This window comes from Thalassophryne amazonica, chromosome 7 (assembly GCF_902500255.1).
Source record: "Thalassophryne amazonica chromosome 7, fThaAma1.1, whole genome shotgun sequence".
NCBI lineage: Eukaryota > Metazoa > Chordata > Actinopteri > Batrachoidiformes > Batrachoididae > Thalassophryne > Thalassophryne amazonica.
In genome coordinates this window covers 71,995,335-72,017,532 of record NC_047109.1, presented here as the reverse complement: position 1 = coordinate 72,017,532, position 22,198 = coordinate 71,995,335, and the positions used below count along the sequence as shown (strand labels likewise).

At 43.2% G+C, this 22,198-nt stretch overlaps 1 protein-coding gene across 2 annotated transcripts in view; it reads left to right on the top strand.

Annotated features, from left to right (window-relative positions):
* Positions 1-22,198, top strand: part of cicb (capicua transcriptional repressor b) — a 134,992-nt gene that overhangs the window by 105,056 nt on the left and 7,738 nt on the right. Inside the window, exons 10-19 of one of the 2 annotated variants that reach the window (XM_034174421.1) lie at positions 146-243; positions 1,057-2,065; positions 2,195-2,334; positions 2,478-2,638; positions 14,462-14,652; positions 14,820-15,275; positions 15,393-15,727; positions 15,807-15,967; positions 18,410-18,570; positions 20,072-20,206. In XM_034174421.1, coding sequence (XP_034030312.1) covers positions 146-243; positions 1,057-2,065; positions 2,195-2,334; positions 2,478-2,638; positions 14,462-14,652; positions 14,820-15,275; positions 15,393-15,727; positions 15,807-15,967; positions 18,410-18,570; positions 20,072-20,206 — 2,847 coding nt within the window. The remainder of the gene's footprint in view (positions 1-145; positions 244-1,056; positions 2,066-2,194; positions 2,335-2,477; positions 2,639-14,461; positions 14,653-14,819; positions 15,276-15,392; positions 15,728-15,806; positions 15,968-18,409; positions 18,571-20,071; positions 20,207-22,198) is intronic. The other variant, XM_034174422.1, reaches the window with a different exon arrangement.

Genomic DNA, 22,198 nt, shown 5'->3' with positions numbered 1-22,198 from the left:
CATTTTGAATCTACCTCCATATTTTAGTTTCATGGGTGTAAAAGAAGTCTGAGTAGATTTGGATGCTTGGCACTTCCTTGGCTGAATAAGTGAATAACTATCATATGTGTCATGTCCAACAACCCCCACCCCCATACATACACAGAGGAGTCCTATCCTCCCCCTTCCATAGACCTCAAGTGTAAGGAGAGAGTTACTGACAGTGACAGTGAAAATGGCTCTGCAGATGAAAGTGACTGCAAGGTAAACAGCTTTTCAAAACTCTTTGTCACCTGTTGTTGAGCTTCTCAATTGTTTACACATGCATTAATTCATCACGTTAAAGTACTTTCCATCTACAATATTAGGGAGGGGTGTTGTTTCAAAAAAATTGGAAACCTATAAATGTTTGCATGGAATATGGAAATATACACGGAATAAACCATAGCAGGATACATTTTGGGTCATTTGGTTCCAAAAACCCATATGGACGGAGCCAGTGAAGATATTGGGTTCAAAAATTGCCAAAAATATCGACGAAAATGTCATATCTTGAGAACCGCTGCACCAAGAGACTTGAAATTTGGCTCCAAATGTTGCTTGACCCCAAGTTTATATTCAACTTCTGAAGTAACAATAAGCCTATCTGGTGTTTTTTTTTTTTGTTTTTTTTAAAAGAGTAATTGTCAAAAAACCTAATTTCAGTATATATGTTAGGATCAATTGTAACAAACAAAATCTTTGTAGTTTTTATTTCAGGAACATCAGTTGAGTATAATCATCACATGTAAAGAATGACATGGCCACAATGAACTAATTATAAGCAACAGAGTGGTTTTCTACGTCAACAGTACATATACGACACATGCGTTACTTGAAATTTTCATACGCTCCGTCCATATGGGTTTTTGGAACCAAATGACTCAAGATTTATCCTGCTATGGTTTATTCCATGTATATTTCCATATTCCATGCAAACATTTAAAGATTTCCAAATTTTTTGAAATAACACCCCTCCCTAACAATATGCTTCTTTGCTCAGAATAATTTACTCTGTCCATCCACATGCCTTTACAGAGAATTTTTGCTCCAGTCATCTGCTCTTCCTCGGCTTCATCATCATCATCTTCTCATCCAACGCCCCACGGCAGGAGCGTCTCGCTTTCATCTTACCCCACTGCCAAACGCTATGACGAAGGGAGATCAGCAGGGGCAGGATTTTCAGAGCACAGAAGGAAGGGAGGAGGAGAGCGCGAAGGCAAGGATGGATTTGTGGGAGAGGGAGGGGGACTGACAGCCCCTTCTGTATCACTGTCCTCCAGTCAGTCGGTCATCTCTACTTCTCCCGCTACAGGGCCTGCTCCCTCCTCGGTCAATTCAGTGAGTGCGAGCCCACTCATTGGCATGGGGGCTGTGAGAGTAGCTTCCACTGTTGTGACCAATGTAATGCGCCCAGTAATCAGCACACCAGTTCCTATCGCCAGTAAACCCAGAGATGGACTTTCCTCATCCAGTCCACACCCACCAGAAAGAAAGCCCCAGATACTCCAGCAGCAACCACAAATTCTCATTGGTTCAGGATCAGGAAGCGGAGCTCCAGTCACAGGTGGTGGATACCACTCCTCATCATCTCCTAGCGCAGTCGGTGCAGGTGTAGGCCCTGGTGGGGTTGTCACCAATTTGGTTTTAGGAGGGGCTCTGTCAGCCCAGCCGGCTGTACAGCTCATCACTCCCTCCCCTCAGCCTTCCCAGCAGCAAGTCTTTCCCACCACCGCAGTTTCTGCACCGCACAACCAAACCAACGGGCCTCTGCCCCTGCTCCAGCCCCAGTTTCTTCCTGCCTCTTCCCTTGCCCCTCCTGGGAGTAAGGCCATCACTCAAGTACAGTACATCTTACCAACCTTACCTGCCAACATCAACCCTAAGAGTCCACCTCAGCAGCTCAGCCAGCCCACCAGTATTTTCAACCTGCCCAGTGCTCCACCAACACATGTGTCTCTGGCCAATGGAAAGCATCAGGGTTCTAGTTCACTGTCAGGTTATACATCCAGTCCAGCAGTAGGAGTTGTCAGCCCTGGGACCAGAGGTGAGAGTTCCACCTGAGCAGTTATGACATGCAGTAAGAGAGGATGATAATGAGCCCTTAGCTACATAATTTTTAATCTGTGCCTTGTCCTAACAAAATGCTGCCTGTCCCTCTCTTCCTTTTCCTCAGTACAAACACAGTCCCCTGTTCTCCAGGGTAAAATGCTTGTGCCCATGGCAACAGTGCATACAGCACCAGCCCCTGCCCAGCATTTTCCTATTGTAGCCCCACCTCTTCCCGTCCAGAATGGTGCTCAGGCAGGAAGCAAGGTCAGTGAGAACTTGCACAAGATGAACATAGTCTATTCTGAAAATTTTCTGTCGAGTTATAGTAAAATTGACTATTGGTGTCGGTTACATATCATTCTGCACCACTTATTAAAGTTTGTGTCTGGTGCGCTTTTCTTTTCTAGATCATCCAGATTGCTCCGATGTCTGTGGTCCAGTCTCAGCGGCCTCAGGGTGGAGCAGTGCATGCAGCTAACGCCTTCCCTGTAACAGTGGGCAAAGCTGCTGTGGTAGCGCCATGTTCAGCCCCCTCCCAGGCTGTACTACTGCCACCACCAACTACCAGGTAAGAAATGACTCACAAACCCACACAAATATCAACAGGAAATGTACATCCTGCATCGTGCTGACCGCACAATACCACTATCGCTTTGTGAATATCCTTCAGATCATCCAATTTTTATACACACTCTCAGGAATGAACGATTTCCATCACTATGATGGATTTTGGTCGTTTGGGCTGCCAAAAGGCCGTATATGACAGGGCTTAACAGTAACGCTTGCCCACTCCACACTGGTGAGAAAACGTTGCTGTCAGACTCGTGCTTTATAATCCTCACTTGCCCAAGTGAACAGACACACACAGCTTGCGTTTTCTCTCTCTCTCTTTTCCATGCTGTCTCTCATTTCATTTCATTTCAGTGGAGCTTTATTGACATGGGGAACATATGTTTACATTGTTAAAGCAAGTGTTGCATTAGAGCAAAAAATAAAAATTAAGATGATGTACATACAGTCAACAATATTCTACAGTCTCTCTCTCTCACACATACACACTGTGTGAGTGAAGCGACAGCAGCTGCATTTGGTCTCATTTTCAGAGCAAAGTTGAACAAAGAGTTAAAAAAAAAAAAAAAAAAATGAAAATCAGAGCAGCAATTTCAAGTAATAAATCCTCCAGTGTCCATTACTGTTAATTCAGAAACAGATTATTTTACAGATTAAAGGTCATTTCCTTCTGCATTCAATGTGTTGGTGGTGTGGCTTAAACTAACTGCTGCTGCACTGAGAGGAGGGGTCAGGGGAGTAAGAAGAGGAGCGGATGAGCATGGGGGGGGTTCATGTTATGCAACAAAATGACATTTGCATTGTATTTAACTTAAATTGCCCTAAGTTGAATGAATAAATGAATTTATTTGGCACACAGACTCAACAATAATCCCCTCAGTCCCATCGTCACGTCTTCCAACGAGGAAGCAGAGACTGGGGACTCATGCGGACTCGTCCATTACCCAGGCCGAAGTCACCGAGGTGGTTAGAAAGCTCCTCGGTGGCAAGGCTCCTGGGGTGGATGAAATCCGTCCTGAGTACCTTAAGTCTCTGGATGTTGTGGGACTGTCTTGGCTGACACGCCTCTGCAACATCGCGTGGCGATTGGGGACAGTGCCTCTGGATTGGCAGACCGGGGTGGTGGTCCCTCTGTTTAAGAAGGGGGACCGGAGGGTGTGTTCCAACTATAGGGATATCGCACTCCTCAGCCTCCCCGGTAAGGTCTATTCCAGAGTACTGGAGAGGAGAATTCGACCGATGGTCGAACCTCAGATTCAGGAGGAGCAGTGTGGTTTTTGTCCTGGTCGCAGCACACTGGACCAGCTCTACATGCTCCATCGGGTGCTGGAGGGTTCATGGGAGTTCGCCCAACCAGTCCACATGTGTTTTGTGGATCTGGAGAAGGCGTTCGACCATGTCCCTCGGGGCACCCTGTGGGGGGTGCTCCGGGAGTACGGGATCTGGGGTCCTTTGCTAAGGGCTATCCGGTCCCTGTACAACCACAGCAGGAGCTTGGTTCGTATTGCCGGTAGTAAGTCAAACCTGTTTCCAGTGCACGTTGGCCTCCGCCAGGGCTGCCCTTTGTCACTGGTTCTGTTCATTATCTTTATGGACAGAATTTCTAGGTGCAGCCAGGGTGTAGAGGGGGTCTGGTTTGTGAACCACAGAATCTCGTCTCTGCTGTTTGCGGACGATGTGGTTCTGTTGGCTTCGTCAAATCAGGACCTTCAGCGTGCACTGGACGGATCGGTGCAGCGTCTGTGTGTATCAGACCATCGTGGTGAAGAGAGAGCTGAGTAGGGGGGCAAAGCTCTCGATTTACCGATCGATCTACCTTCCGATCCTCACCTATGGTCATGAGATTTGGCTCATGACCGAAAGAACGAGATCGCAAGTACAAGCGGCCGAGATGAGTTTCCTCCGTAGCGTGGTTGGGCGCTCCCTTAGAGATAGGGTGAGGAGCTTGGTCACTCGGGAGGAGCTCGGAGTCGAGCCGCTGCTCCTCCACGTCGAAAGGAGTCAGTTGAGGTGGCTCGGGCATCTTTTCCGGATGCCCCTGGACGCCTCGCTGGAGAGGTGTTCCGGGCACGTCCCATTGGGAGGAGGCCCCGGGGAAGACCCAGGACACGCTGGAGGGACTACATCTCTCGGCTGGTTTGGGAACGCCTTGGGGTTCCCCCGGAGGAGCTGGGGGAGGTGTGTGTGGATCGGGAGGTCTGGGCGGCTTTGTTTGAGCTGCTGCCCCCGTGACCCGACTCCGGATAAAGCGGAAGCAAATGGATGGATGGATGGACTCAACAATAACAAAAAATTCATAAATAAGACAATTTAACAGTGAACATGTGTGACCATAAGGGTGTGGGCAGAAGCAAAGTTTATAAATGCCCACTCCTTACATATACATACATACACTCAACAAAAATATAAACGCAACACTTTTGGTTTTGCTCCCATTTTGTATGAAATGAACTCAAAGATCTAAAACTTTTTCCACATACACAATATCACCATTTCCCTCAAATATTGTTCACAAACCAGTCTAAATCTGTGATAGTGAGCATTTCTCCTTTGCTGAGATAATCCATCCCACCTCACAGGTGTGCCATATCAAGATGCTGATTAGACACCATGATTAGTGCACAGGTGTGCCTTAGACTGTCCACAATAAAAGGCCACTCTGAAAGGTGCAGTTTTGTTTTATTGGGGGGGGATACCAGTCAGTATCTGGTGTGACCACTATTTGCCTCATGCAGTGCAACACATCTCCTTCGCATAGAGTTGATCAGGTTGTCAATTGTGGCCTGTGGAATGTTGGTCCACTCCTCTTCAATGGCTGTGCGAAGTTGCTGGATATTGGCAGGAACTGGTACACGCTGTCGTATACACCGGTCCAGAGCATCCCAAACATGCTTAATGGGTGACATGTCCGGTGAGTATGCCGGCCATGCAAGAACTGGGACATTTTCAGCTTCCAAGAATTGTGTACAGATCCTTGCAACATGGGACCGTGCATTATCCTGCTGCAACATGAGGTGATGTTCTTGGATGGCACAACAGTGGGCCCCAGGATCTCGTCACAGTATCTGGACAGTGTGAACCGGGATTCATCCGTGAAGAGAACACCTCTCCAACATGCCAAACGCCAGCGAATGTGAGCATTTGCCCACTCAAGTCGGTTACGACGACGAACTGGAGTCAGGTCGAAACCCCGATGAGGACGACGAGCATGCAGATGAGCTTCCCTGAGACGGTTTCTGACAGTTTGTGCAGAAATTCTTTGGTTATGCAAACCGATTGTTTCAGCAGCTGTCCGAGTGGCTGGTCTCAGACGATCTTGGAGGTGAACATGCTGGATGTGGAGGTCCTGGGCTGGTGTGGTTACACGTGGTCTGCGGTTGTGAGGCTGGTTGGATGTACCGCCAAATTCTCTGAAATGCCTTTGGAGACGGCTTATGGTAGAGAAATGAACATTCAATACACGAGCAACAGCTCTGGTTGACATTCCTGCTGTCAGCATGCCAATTGCACGCTCCCTCAAATCTTGCGACATCTGTGGCATTGTGCTGTGTGATAAAACTGCACCTTTCAGAGTGGCCTTTTATTGTGGGCAGTCTAAGGCACACCTGTGCACTAATCATGGTGTCTAATCAGCATCTTGATATGGCACACCTGTGAGGTGGGATGGATTATCTCAGCAAAGGAGAAGTGCTCACTATCACAGATTTAGACTGGTTTGTGAACAATATTTGAGGGAAATGGTGATATTGTGTATGTGATCTTGAGTTCATCTCATACAAAATCCATACAAAATGGGAGCAAAACCAAAAGTGTTGCGTTTATATTTTTGCTGAGTATACATACACATACAGGTGCTGGTCATATAATTAGAAATTAGACTTATTTCAGTAATTCCATTCAAAAACTGAAACTTGTATATTATATTCATTCATTACACACAGACTGATATATTTCAAATGAAAACCCCAAATTCAGTATCTCAGAAAATTAGAATATTGTGAAAAGGTTCAATATTGAAGACACCTGGTGGCACACTCTAATCAGCTCATTAACTCAAAACACCTGCAAAGGCCTTTAACTGGTCTCTCAGTCTAGTTCTGTAGGCTACACAATCATGGGGCAGACTGCTGACTTGACGTCTTGCCTGGGCTAAAGACAAAAAGGACTGGACTGCTGCTGAGTGGTTCAAAGTTATGTTCTCTGATGAAAGTAAATTTTGCATTTCCTTTGGAAATCAAGGTCCCAGAATCTGGAGAAGAGAGGAGAGGCACAGAAACCACGTTGCTTGAGGTCCAGTGTAAAGTTTCCACAGTCAGTGATGGTTTGGGGCGCCATGTCATCTGCTGGTGTTTGTCCACTGTTTTCTGAGGTCCAAGGTCAACGCAGCCGTCTACTAGGAAGTTGTAGTACCAAGTTGTAGAGCACTTCATGCTTCCTGCTGCTGACCAACTTTATAGAGATGCAGATTTCATTTTCCAACAGGATTTGGCACCTGCACACAGTGCCAAAGCTACCAGTACCTGGTTTAAGGGCAGCGGTATCCCTGTTCTTAATTGGCCAGCAAACCCGCCTGAACATAACCCCATTGAAAAAAAAAAATCTATGGGGTATTGTGAAGAGGAAGATGCGACACACCAGACCCAACAATGCAGAAGAGCTGAAGGCCATTATCAGAGCAATGTGGGCTCTCATACCACCTGAGCAGTGTCACAGACTGATCAACTCCATGCCATGCCGCATTGCTGCAGTAATTCAGGCAAAAGGAGCCCCAACTACATATTGAGTGCTGTACATGCTCATACTTTTCATGTTCATACTTTTCAGTTGGCCAACATTTATAAAAATCCTTTTTTGTATTGGTCTTAAGTAATCTAATTTTCTGAGACACTGAATTTGGGATTTTCATTAGTTGTCATTTATAATCATCAAAATTAAAAGAAATAAAAATTTGAAATATATCGGTCTGTGTAATGAATGAATATAATATACAAGTTACACTTTTTGAATGGAATTACTGAAATAAATCAATTTTTTCATGATATTCTAATTATTTGACCAGCACCTGTGCTGTACTTCCAACAGCAAATGCCAGCACAGACAGTATAAAATTAATTAATCAAAAAAAAAATCCAAACATCCAGACAAACACAGTACACAATCCCCAAGAACAGTAACAAAAATCTATAAACCTAGTTCTTCGGATAATAAAACTTAATTATATTGTTCTTATAGATTCTTTTAAAGCAGACTAAGGTACCAGATAATTTGATGTTATCAGGACAATTATTCCAAATGTTGACACCTTTAACAGAAATGCAATTACTTTTTACAGTAGTTTGAATCTTTGACTTCTCAAATACTAACATTTCTCTCAAATTGTAACTGGACTCCCTCATTTTAAACAGATTGTGGACATGTTGAGGAAAAAGTTTGTTTTTGACTTTATACTTGATTTGAATTGTAGTGTAATCATCCATTTCCCAGAATTTTTAAATGTGTAAACAGATAAATAATGGGTTTGTTGGTTCATGGTAGGGTTTGTCAGTAATAACTCTTATGGCTTTCTTTTGTAGCAAGAATATTGAGTTTGTATTAGTCTTGTATGTGTTTCCCCAACCCTCAATGCAGTAGGTCATACAATGGCTTGCAAAAGTATTCAGCCCCTTGGTATGTCACGCATTTTAATTTATGGCATTTCAAATACAAAAAGTAAATCAGGCTTCTCAATATAAAAAATTCTAAAATTATCTTCCTTAGACGCAAACTGAAAGTAAATTTCTACAACTTGATATAAATTAATTAAAAATATAAAAGCCAAGATGATGGGTTGCATAAGTAATCAGCCCCTTTTGTATAATACATGTAAATGATCAGTTTAATTGCCAGTTTTCTTCAGACAAGTCAGGAGATGGATACATGAACATTTCCAAGTCACTGAATATGTCTTGAACTTTATTTATGTCACTTATGAAGAAATACAAACAGTATGGCACTCTATGGTAAATCTGTGTGGAGGAGACAGTTCTCAAAAACTGAGTGACTATGCAAGACGTTATTCAACCTCCTTGCAAATACCTTTTCCAGATTTTTAGAAAATTGCGGTAACAGTGAAATAGGCCTATAGTTCGAAAAGACATGTTTATCACTAGATTTGAACAATGGCATCACTTTGGCTATTTTCAATTTAGAAGGAAATTTCCCGGTCATTAATGACAAAATACAAATATAGGTTAGAGGTTTAACAAAACAATCAATATTTTTTATCAAAACATATCAAAATTTAAACTATCAGTTGATCTCTTCCCCCCCCCCCCCCCCCTTTTAATTTATGAACTATGTCAGTTATTTCAGTTTCATCTGTTTCTTTAATAAACATTGACTCCAGAATTGTATTGGTTGTTTTGCTGTTGTCCAAGGAACACATTTTTGGGGATACAATTGTATTTGCTAGTGTTTTTTAAGTTGTGAGTCTTACTACAGCCTTTTCAGACGGTTTGACTGTTTGGATTCAGATATGTTTTGAAACGTTAATGTGCCTTTTTCTGTGGGGCAACACAGGATCCTCTGGCATCACCTGGACTATATATCTCCTGGTTCACCAATTCATGAAGTTACACCTGTGTAAAAGGAAAAAATAATACTTACGCAGAAACCTTAATGTCTCATTTTTGGCCCTTAAATATGTACAGTGAGGAAAATAAGTATTTGAACACCTTGCGATTTTGCAAGTTCTGCCACTTAGAAATATCATGGGGGGGTCTGAAATTTTCATCTTAGGTGCATGTCCACTGTGAGAGACATAATCTAAAAAAAAAAAAAAAAAAAAATCTGAAATCGGAATGTATGATATATATGTACGAGGTCTATTAGAAAAGTATCCGACCTTATTATTTTTTTCAAAAACCATATTGATTTGAATCACGTGTGATTACATCAGACATGCTTGAACCCTCGTGGGCATGCGAGAATTTTTTCACGCCTGTCGGTTACGTCATTCACCTGTGGGCAGTCTTTGAGTGAGGAGTCGCCCACCCTCTCGTCGATTTTTCATTGTTTAGGAATGGCTCAGAGACTGCTGCTTTGTTTGATAAAAATTTTTTCAAAAGCAGTAAGGCACAACTGAGTGGACACCATTCGATAAATTCAGGTGGTTTTCGGTAAAAATTTTAACGGCTGATGAGAGATTTTGGTCTGTAAGTGTCGCTTTAAGGACGGCCCACGGTGCCTGACGGCGATCTGCGCTTCGATGCGGCAGCGTCTCGCTGTTTCAAGTTGAAAACTTCCACATTTCAGGCTCTGTTGACCCAGGAAGTCGTCAGAGAACAGAGAACTTTCAGAAGAAGTCGGCATGAGGAGTTTATTCGGACATTCCATTGTTAACGGACATTTTGTAATGAAAGAACGTGCGGGCAGAGTCGCATGTCGGGCCGGACCCGACCGCGGGGGGTCGCGACAGGAAAACACCTCCGTTGGAAACCTTAACGGGCAAGTTGGAACATGCCCAAGCTGTTAAACAATTTCTCAGTTACTCACTTGTTGAAAGCCATCAAAAGCCGCCTGAATTTTACAAATGGTTTTCAACACGGAAGTGTTTTTCCTGTCGCGGCGCACACAGATTCGCCGAGTCGTCACAGAAACGACTCGCCGAATTTGCGCACACGTCTTTCATTACAAAATGTCCTTAAACAGTGGAATGTCCACATAAAGTCCTCATGCCGGCCTCATCTGAATCTTCCCTGTTCTCTCACGACGTCCTGGGTGAATTAAGCCTTAAATTAGGATGTTTTCAGCTCGAAACAGGCCGACGACGGCGCCTGGAAGCGCTACGCGACGTCCCGCTCCGTGGGAAGTCCTTACAGCGACAGAAACACCCCATAATCTCTCATCAGCCGTTAAACGTTTCACCGAAAACCAGCTTAATTTCTCGAATAGTGTCCACTCGGATATTCCTCACAGGTCCAGAAAAATTTTTGATAAAGCAACGCTCGCCGTCTCGAGCAGCGTGTGAAACAAAGGAATTCAGCCGAGAGGGCTGAACCACATCTCACTCAAGGCCTGCCCACAGGGAAATGACGTCACCGACACGCGTGAAAAAAACTCACGCATGCGCACGAGGGTTCAAGCATGATTGGTGTAATCGCACGTCATTCAAATCCATATAGTTAAAAAAATAAATAAGTGTCGGTTTCTTATCTAATACACCTCGTGTGTGTGTGTATATATATATATATATATATATATATATATATATATATATATATATATATATTATAATTGTATGTTACTGCTGCAAATAAGTATTTCAACACCTGTGAAAATCAATGTTAATATTTGGCACAGTAGCCTTTGTTTGCAATTACAGAGGTTAAACGTTTCCTGTAGTTTTTCACCAGTTTTGCACACACTGCAGCAGGGATTTTGGCCCATTCCTCCATACAGATCTTCTCTAGATCAGCCAGGTTACTGGGCTGTCGCTGAGAAACACGGAGTTTGAGCTCCCTCCAAAGATTTTCTATTGGGTTTAGGTCTGGAGACTGGCTAGGCCACTCCAGAACCTTGATATGCTTCTTACGGAGCCACTCCTTGGTTATCCTGGCTGTGTGCTTTGGGTCATTGTCATGTTGGAAGACCCATCCATGACCCATCTTCAATGCTCTAACTGAGGGAAGGAAGTTGTTCCCCAAAATCTGGCAATACATGACCCCGGTCATCCTCTCAATAATACATTGCAGTCGTCCTGTCCCATGTGCAGAAAAACACCCCCAAAGCATGATGCTTCCACCCCCATGCTTCACAGTAGGGATGGTGTTTTTGGGATGGTACTCAGCATTCTTCTTCCTCCAAGCACAGCGAGTGGAATTAAGACCAAAAAGTTCTATTTTGGTCTCATCTGACCACATAACTTTCTCCCATGACTCCTCTGGATCATCCAAATGGTCATGGGCAAACTTAAGACAGGCCTGGACGTGTGCTGATTTAAGCAGGGGAACCTTCCATGCCATGCATGATTTTAACCCATACCCACAGTAACCTTCGTGCCAGCTCTCTTCAGGTCATTGACAAGCTCCTCCCGTGCAGTTCTGGGCTGATTCCTCACCTTTCTTAGGATCATTGATATGCCACGAGGTGGGATCTTGCGTGGAGCCCCAGTCCAAGGGAGATTGACAGTCATGTTTAGCTTCTTCCATTTTCTAATAATTGCTCCAACGGTTGATCTTTTTTCACCAAGCTGCTTGGCAGTTGCCCCGTAGCCCTTTCCAGCCTTGTGGAGGTCTACAATTTTGTCTCTGGTGTCTTTGGACAGCTCTTTGGTCTTAGCCATGTTAGTAGTTGGAGTCTTACTGATTGTGTGGGGTGGACAGGTGTCTTTATGCAGCTAAAGACCTCAAATAGGTGCTTCTAATTTGGAATAGTAAGTGGAGTGGAGGTGGACTTTTTAGAGGCAGACTAACAGGTCTTTGAGGGCCAGAATTTCTGCTGATTGGCAGGTGTTGAAATACTTATTTGCAGCAGTAACATGCAAATAAAGTCTTAAAAAATCATACATTGTGATTTCCGGATTTTTTTTTTTTTTTTTGATTATGTCTTTCACAGTGGACATGCACCTAAGATGAAAATTTCAGATCCCTCCATGATTTCTAAGATGTTGCAAAATCGCAGGGTGTTCAAATACTTATTTTCCTCATTGTACTTCATGGGTGTGAGTGTCACTGTGGTTTGTACAAATTTATCTACTAATCATGATGGCATCATTTTGGACTTCTGGCAAAATGTATTCATATCATTACTTGGTGTGGAGTAGATGGGGCTTTACATTTTCTACCTAACAGTTTGGATGTGTTGAGGATTTTCTTAGTGATGTTCTACTATTACCTTTCTGACTTATATTACCTGTCATATCTAACACCCATATTTTCAGTGTGCTTGTAATACTGTTGAACTGGATTCTGCTGTGTGTACCAGCAGACTTTTGTCCTGTTGTCTCCTTTAAGCCTTAACGCTTGTTAATTAACCACAGCCATGGATTTGTGAAATGTAAAATTGTACATCAACAAAAAACAAACATCCCGTGATTCATTAGGTTTTTCCATCCAGATTTTATCTTTAAAGGAGCACATTTATGAAAAAAAATGACAATAGTCTAGGTGAAATTCTTGTTCAAATAAGATAAACTAGCACGTTGCCTGTAGGGATCCACGGGCTCTAGATTGGGTAGTATTTATAAAATGGGTAGCTGACATTTTTCAAGGGTGGTAAGGAATTGTGCAGAGTTTCTGTAATGAGTTGGAATGGTGTGTGATTCCGAAATGTTTTTAGAACCTTAGACCTCAACATTTTTTGAATAACTCAACCCTTTTATTTCCTGTTAAGTATGTAATTTTTAAATGTTAATTTACCGTCTTAATGTATTTATAAATTGTTTAAGTTCTTATCATATACATATTATTATTATTATTATTATTATTTTATTTTTACTTCTGGTTTGTCATTTGATTTTTAAATGGACCACAATGGAAATGGGTCACTTCATGAAAAGGGGTCACCAATACAGTGGGGTAAAAAAGTATTTAGTCAGTCCTTGATTGTGCAAGTTCTCCTACTTAGAAAGATGAGAGAGGTCTGTAATTTTCATCATAGGTACACTTCAACTATGAGAGACAAAATGAGAAAAGAATTCCAGGAAATCACATTGTAGGATTTTTAACGAATTTATTTGTAAATTATTGTGGAAAATAAGTATTTGGTCACCCAAAAAAAGCAAGATTTCTGACTCTCACAGACCTGTAAATTCTTCTTTAAGAAGCTGTTCTGTCCTCCACCTGTTACCTGTATTAATGGCATCTGTTGGAACTTATCTGTATAAAAGACACCTGCCCACAGCCTCAAACAATCAGACTCCAAACTCAACCATGGCCAAGACCAAAGAGCTGTCGAAGGACACCAGGAAGAAAATTGTAGATGTACACCAGGCTGGGAAGAGTGAATCTACAATAGTCTACAAAACATCAAATCTAGGCTTGCATCTCAGATATACTTTCTGGCAAACTGTAGCTGAACTTTCAGGCCTTCTTTTTAAGAAAATCCTCCTCTATACCACTTCATCAGGAAGTTGTATTTTATATTTTAATTAATTTATATCAAGTTGTAGAGATTTGCTTTCAGTTTAACTTAAGGAAGATTATTTTAGATTTGTATTTATTTATTTGTATTTGAAATGGCATAAACAAATTAAAATGTGTGAAATACCAAGTGTTCCAATACTTTTGAGGGCAATTGAGAAACACTCTGGGGCATGTGTATTTTAAGTTAAATGTATCATGCTGGTGTCACTCAGAGAGCAAAATTAAGAGGTTCTTTTAAAAGAAGAAGAAGAAATTCTTAAAGTCAAATATGTGCAACAAAAGTCCCATTATGGGCGCAGGTATAGTAGTGCAGCTCTCTTCTGGATCTGGATGCGTTAGTCATACTGCTAGTGGCCCAAGTTGCTTCTGCTTGCCACCCCCACAATACCTCTCAGCTCCCAACATGCATACAATGCAGCACTCGTCATTCTGTGCCGCTCACTCTGATGTACACAGACACCCACTTACCCTCACTTCAGCAGTTTTTTTTTTTCTTTTCAAATCTCTGTTTTCATTCCTATTCCAGCTAATTATTGTCTCTTAACACCTTCTCTCCACTTCTCACTACACTTGTTCTTGACATTTCTCATGATATAAATGTTATCTTACCTGCTTTCATCTGGTTTTCTTCTTGATTGTCATTTCTTCATTATATTGTTCACATCTTGCGTCTTCTGTTTCTCTACCTGTGTATCCAGGATTACCTATGTCCAGTCCACTCCAGGGGGCACATCCACTCTTCCACTGGTCTCTACAACAACAGGCTCTTCTACCACCCAGCAAACTCTGCCTGTGCCTGGATCTGCATATGTTCAATCACCTCTAGCAACACTTGGGTTTACAGCCATCACACCACCCGGGCAGACTCTGGTTCAACCACTGATTGCAGGTTAGCTCCATAGAAAGCTGATTGCCATCAGTTTAGTTCTTCATACGTTAATTATATGCTCGTGTGATGCCCGTGGGGGTCCACGGGCTCTGGATTGGGTAAAAGAAGTGCTGTGGGAAACTATGACAATCTTTAATCATTCTGGAATTCTGTCACTTCCTTTCTAGGTCAGCCATCATTATTAGCTGCAGCTCAGTCTCCACAGTCCACCACCTCAGCCACTGCCTCAGGCACTGGCAGCCAAATAGTCACTGCCATCTACCATCCTTCTCCTAATGTCACCATGGCAGCAGGTGTTGTCTCTGTGACAGCAGGGCCTCCCAATGTGGTGTACTCTGTCTCCAGTCCTTCCAGTGCTTCCCCCCACATTCTGCCCAAACACACACCAACCCCCACCACAATCACACACACACATCTGCAACAGCATCCAGACCGACAGGCAGACAGACCTGCAGATCAACAAAGTGACAGACAGGCCGAGAGGCAGGCTGACCTGCTGACACATTTGGACAGACGTTTGGAGAGACAGATGCAGACCAGTAGCAGCTCAGTGGTGCCTCCCAGTGGCTCTCTTGCTGTCATCAGGCCTTGCAGCCCGACTCCTTCAGTCCAAATACCTGGTGGTAAGGTTTTTTTTTTATTTCTAATTTATAAGTCTATGACTTGGTGTGCTAAGTTTTACTTTACAATTGATGTTTTTTTTTTTTTTTTAAATTGGTCTTGATCCCTCTGGATTGCAGGCAGTGTACCAGGCACCCCCAAACTAGCCCAGCTACCAGCCAGGACACCTCAGAAAATAAAGGCAACAGTTGCCAACATACCTGTGGGTAGTTATGAGGGAGGAAGCCGTGGAAAGGACAAAGACAAGGAGAGGGTGAGGGAACAGGAAAAGGAGAGAGAGAGAGAAGTTGTGGCAAACAGTCACTTCTCCTTTGATCCTGAACCAGCTCTCCAGATTGGATCACCTTCAGTGCATCCTGATGAGGAGCCACAGTTCTCTGAGAGAACACTGGAGGGCTCCACTGCTGCAGACTCCTCAGACGTACGGAACAGGGAAAGTACAAGCACAAAAGAGGTGAGAGGAACTTTAAGTAATGGCTGACATATGGAATGTCTGTGTGCTTTAAAATACATACATTGAATTTTATCTCCAGGCGGGATGGAAGGAGTCAATCCCTTCCTCACCTCTCCCTCCTCCATCAGCCACTGAACCTGCACTTCCACCACCACCACAGACTGATAAAGATGGTACTGCACCCAAAAAGGTCAAGGCCCGTCCACCACCACTGAAAAAGACCTTTGACTCTGTGGACAAGTGAGTAAATTTCTCTGTGGAGACACACCAGTGATTTATACCCAGGATTGTTTTATGAGTTTCATCACAGATTATGAGTTTTTATTTATTGCTGTTTATTTTTTGTATCTATTCACAATGCAAGTTTGCTTCTGCCACAACCTCATATCTGAAAAACTTGCAATGATATATGGAAAATACAAATTAAATAAATAAACAAACACAGTGATCCTTACATTTACTTTGACTTCTATTTCATTGCAGATAGTATGAACCCAAGCTATTTCATGTTTCATGTGCTCAGCTTTATTCTGCGTTTCTAAAGCCCCCGTCACACATAGTAAGAATGTGCAGGAACCAGGCCAACATGGCAAATATTGGCATAATTGGATGCAGTCAGGAAGGAAAGAGGCGTGGTCAGCAATGTCAGAATGCAGCCAGATCACCTCGTCCACACCTGCACGACCACATCCAAAGCGTATGTAGACAACAGTTAGATGACACAGACGGCCATAAAAGGCACTGAAGACTGTCCAGTGTCTGGATGGCAAACACGGGACCGGAGTGGGAGGGAGCGCTGTGTCCTCCCTTTGCACAGTCCCTGTCAGTACTGGACACCGGAGTACAGCCAACGTATGGACTGGACTCACCATATGTGTTCAAGCTGGCATGGTGCGGTCACTCACTCAGTCATGCAATCACATTTGCACTCGTCCTCTCCTTCCCAGCACTACTGACCTCAAGTACGCCCGTAGAGCAGGTGCTGGACTGTTGACATGGTCTCTCTCTCTCTCTCTCTGTCTCTGTCTCTCTGTGTGTGTGTGTGTCTGTGTGTGTGTGTGTGTTCATAACTGCTGAATGAGCAGCTATACGTGTTCGCGGGGGTGTGCACCCCATTGTCAGCTATTGAACACTGCTGGCAGTGGGCCATGCTGTCCCATGCGTCAGATGCAGCCTTTCCAGGGAACTTTAATTTCTTTTTTTGTGTTTTGGCTCACTTCAGCCGCACAATGCAACACTGTACACCGCAATGGTTGAATTATCACATGGGATATATTTTTGCCATGGTTGATTCCAGCACACAGCAGCCGGGTGAGAGGACTTTCACCACAGGCTGCGGTCTCGGCTCCACATCTACCCTGCACTGTGAAACACTCCTGGACCGTTGCTGGAGGTGAGATTCATGTTTGTTAATGTTGTCATGGCCTGGCGCAACAGTTCCACATCATATCTCCTACAGAGTTAGAAAGTGATCAAGTAATAATGTTTCTTACAGCGGTGAGATCCGTTCAACATGCAGTGGCGCGTTATACTGCGCATGAGACCACGGAGAGGTGCAGCTGCCCGTGGTATTATGCAGATATGATGGACACAATAGTTCACATTATTTCCATCACCCATGGGAAGGAATGGACATATATCTGTACTGTAAGGTCTATTATGGATATAACAGCCTGTTCAGATTTGCGGTGGCGGCGTGTGCTGAGCAGTGGCACATGGTGCTTTTGGTTTGATAGCACCCTGTTCACATTCACTGTACATGATGAATGTGTGCCACATACATGTTATTACATATCAACATTTTCTTTGCTCTCCCTGGCCAGGGTCCAGTGGAGGTGGACATATGTGGCACAACATGCCAGCAGGCTTTGCTGTGACTGATCCATCTCAGAGCTCAATCAACCGCGATCAGATCATTTCAGATGCTGTTATGATGCCATCAGAATACGTAGACTGAGATCAGATGACGCAAAAACTGCACCGCCTTCAGATGCGTGTCCCATCTCGATGGCGCCAAGAGTGTTTTGAACATGTGCAACACATTTGGGACAGCCGACCGAATGGGACCAACTATGTAGAGTGCTGTCCGTCGGTCTTCAGACCGCACCTCAATACTTACCGACTGTGGCTGGATGTGTCATTCTGACGCCGTTCGGCCTCAATTGGCATATGTGTGACGGGGGGTATAAGCCACTGAATATCTTTGACTTTATTTACATTAACCATTAAGAAATACGAACAGCATGGTACTGTATAGAGACTCTGTGTCATGTAGACATTTCTCAAACATTGAGTGACCATGCTGGAACAAGATGAGTGAGGGAAGCCACCAAGACAACTCTTAAAGAATTATAGACTTCTGTGGATGTGAGTGGCTGTTGTGAATGTCTGTGCTTGTTGCATCCCCACTCACAGCTTCATGTTGGAGTGAAGTAGAGGTTTGTAAAATGGATCAAATCTATGCTCGGGGTTTCCATGTGCCTTCTGGCAAACAACAGCTGGAAGTTTCCATTTTCTTTTTTAAGAAAATCCTCCAAATAAAAGTCAAAGTAAATATAAGGAGCACTTTTCCATATTCTTCCAACTTTACAATTTTTGGGGTTGTACATTTCATGAATTCGCAAACAAGTGATGAAAGCTTTGGGATTCTGGTGTGTACCGTGCATTATTGTGTGTTTGTTGGTCTGACAGGGTGTTGTCAGAGGTGTATTTTGAGGAGCGCTTTGCTGAGCTGCCAGAGTTTCGACCTGAAGAAGTTCTGCCTTCACCCACCTTGCAAAGCCTCGCCACTTCCCCTCGAGCTATTCTGGGCAGCTATCGTCGCAAACGAAAGAACTCAACAGGTCTCACTAACCAGCCGTTTCATGATGCAGAGACTTAGTGACTCAAAACTATTTGTATGACAGTGTGCTATTTAGAGATAAACAAGCTAATCTCTAATTACAGTTAGGAAAACATTTTTTACACCGTTTAATTGATTTGATGACGTAGCACTTGTGCAGCACCTTTACACAAGTGGTTGGTGCACTTGTCTCCCAAAGTGAAGGTCTGTGGTTCACGGGCACGTTTGCCCCATTCTCCATGTTCATCTGGAGTTGCATCAGGAAGAATATTTGCCTAAAAACGCAACTCTAGCGAACCCGAGCAAAAATGAGAAAGTAGTTTTGGTCTATTCATGTGATGCTCAACAGAAATTTCTGAAAATGTGATCTTTGCTGAGAATTATGGTTTGAATTAAATCACTAATCAGAAAAAAACTTCATTGGATTATAGTGTTAAATATATATTTTTTAAGTGTATTAGAGCTGCACAATATGTCTTTTGAGGATAGTCATTGCGTTATACAAATGTGGAGTAGTCACTTAGCAGGACATGTGATGTCAAGCAAGGAAAAAAGAAATCTCACATGGTTCTCATCTTCTATGTGGACATATGTCTAATATAACATAATTTACTCTGATTTAAGGGTTTTTGCTGTGGTTTTTCTTCTAGTAAGATGCTGCATATCAAGTAACTGGAAGCTGTCACAGATTTCTACTTCATGTCTGTGCTCAGTATTACATTCCTTTGACGGAGGTTCATGGAAGCATGACTTGACCATCTCACAAGAACGACATCAAATGTTTAACTATTTTATTGTGCTGTCTCTGAACAAAATGGTCTGAATTGATGTACGGTACATCCGGAAAGTATTTACAGCGCTTCACTTTTTCCACATTTTGTTGTTACAGCCTTATTCCAAAATGGAATAAATAAATTTTTTTCCTCAAAATTCTACTCACAACACCCCATAATGACAACATGAAAAGGGTTATTTTATTTTATTTAATTTTTGCAAATTTATTAAAAATAAAAAACTAAGAAATCACACCCTTCGCTCAATACTTTGTTGATGCACCTTTGGCAACAATGGGGCTGTGCAGTCTCATTTGAACCCCTGTATGATATTGTGGGATTTTACCACTTCTTGGGACACCCTGCCATTGCGCAGCACAAACACAGCATCACTTCACACAGTCTCAAGAATGATCAGTGGAAACAGGATGTACCTGAGCTCAATTTTGAACTTCATGGTAAAGGCTGTGAATACTTTCTGGATGACCTGTGCCATAAATGCAATGTATTGCAGACAAAAATAATACTGCAATGTCAGTTGTGTTTCAGAACAGTGTTCAGTATGTCGGTAGTTTCAAAAGAGCTGAACTGGTGTTTTGCACACATCCTACTGTGATTGCTGGGAATGTTAACATTACTGCTGGATCAAGTATTGATACAAAATACAATGACCATTTTTTGACTGACAGTTGGGGGTGCTCTAACATTTCTTTCATATTTGATGCCTAGATTTGGACTCGGCCACTGATGATCAAATCTCACCTAAGAGGAAGAGCCGGCGGCGTTCAAGCTGCAGCTCTGAGCCGAGCACACCTAAAAGTGCGGCCAAGTGTGAGGGAGACATCTTCACCTTCGACAGGACAGGTACGAGTGAAGAGTCTGGTAAATAGATACTAAAGACAGGGGCCACAGCTGTTTTAGTAACACGATTGTAAAGGAAAGGTAACAAAACATAATTTTTCAGGTTGGCTTTTTATGGAAGTGGCATCCCATATTTGCAGTTTATAGGTGAATTAAATGTTCATACTTTCCCCTCGGGATAATATCCCAATCAAATCAGAGTGGGCTGCATCTACACTTCGTGTTTTCTGTCAAACAGCAGGGAGCAGTATGACAAACCACAGCCGTGACAACAGATCTCTTACAGTAAAAAGTAAGTCCCTTCGGCTTCTCCCTTGTTTGCACTCGGGGTCGCCACAGCAAATCCAAGGTGGATCTGCATGTTGAATTGGCACAAGTTTTACGCCGGATGCCCTTCCTGACGCAACTCCACATTACATGGAGAAATGTGGCAGGGGTGGGATTTGAACCCGGAACCTTCTGAACTGAAACCAAGCGCATTAACCACTTGGCCACCACCCCTGCAACAGATCTCTTACAGTAGTGTTCAGAATAATAGTAGTGGTATGAGGTCTGTTAGAAAAGTATCCGACCTTTTTATTTTTTTCAAAAACTATATGGATTTGAATCATGTGCGCTTGCATCAGCCAAGCTTGAACCTTCGTGCGCATGCGTGAGTTTTTTTCACGCCTGTCGGTTGCGTCATTCACCTGTGGGCAGGCTTTGAGTGAGCACTGGTCCACCCCCCTCGTCGGATTTTCATTGTCAGGGAAATGGCTGAGCGATTGGAGCAGTGCTGAATCAAATTTTTCCAGAAACTGTGAGAGACAGCCAGGTGGAAACCATTCGGAAGATTCAGACGGCTTCGGTGAGGCGTCACACAGATTAAGGAGCATTACAACCGGATTAAAGACGGTCCACAGCAGCGGAGGGCGCGCCGCGCTCCGAGCGGCCATCGACAGGATGAAACGACCAGATCATTTCCAAAGTGAACGCTGTGTTGATCCGGGACGTCGTCTGACTATCAAGAGAAATTGCAGAAGAGGTGGACATCAGCACTTTTGCGGCACATTCCACTGTTACAGGAGATTTTGTAATGAAAGACGTACGGAGGAATTCGCGCGTCGGGACGGAGCCGCAATGGCGCACAACAAAAAGCATGTCCGTGTTGGAAGTCTCACAGGACAAGTTGTGACATGCCCAGCTGTTACACAATTTCTCGGACACTCACTCGACTGAAAAGCCACCGAAAGCCGTATGAATCTTCCGAATGGTTTCCAACACGGACGTAATAGTTCTTTTTTGTATTTTTCTGTCTATGTTAAGAAAATAAATGACATTGAAAAGTTTAAAAACACATTAATATTTGATGGACATAACATTTGCTCTCTTCATTTATTTATTTATATATATATATATATATATATATATATATATATATATATATATATATAAAGTAAAGGAATAAATCTGCGCTTTTAAAGATGAATCTTGGATGAAAAAAACTTTCTGAATGAGTTTTTCCACACTTACTGTTACTGTTTCACTGAGGCTGTGTGGTGAGGATGATCGTTTATTAAAATTGTTTCGCTGCTTTTTTTTACATCTAATAACACTTTTTCCTCCTCCTTCCCTCCCTCTCTGTCTCTCTTCTCTCTTTTACCTCTCGCTCTCCTCTCTTCTTTCTCTCTCTGTCTCTCTCCTCTCTTCTTTCTCTCTCTCTGTGTGAGGGAACGAGAGTCTCTTCAATCTCACACCGTATTTGAGCAAACTTTGGAAACATGAAGGCTTTCAACTATAAAATAAAACATACAAATGAATTTCTGGAGGTATGCAAGCAGAAGGAGCTTGTTTTATGTGAAGACTTTGACAGAGTTTTTTTTTTTTTTTGCTGCAGCGCTGCTCGGCTCGCTGTCTGCGGGGGGAGGGGGGAGTGGCCAGTTCTGCACAAACAGCCTGGCTGTATTTTAGAAAAACAACCTGATAGCAGGGCAGAGTGTGACGGCGCTGTCCAGG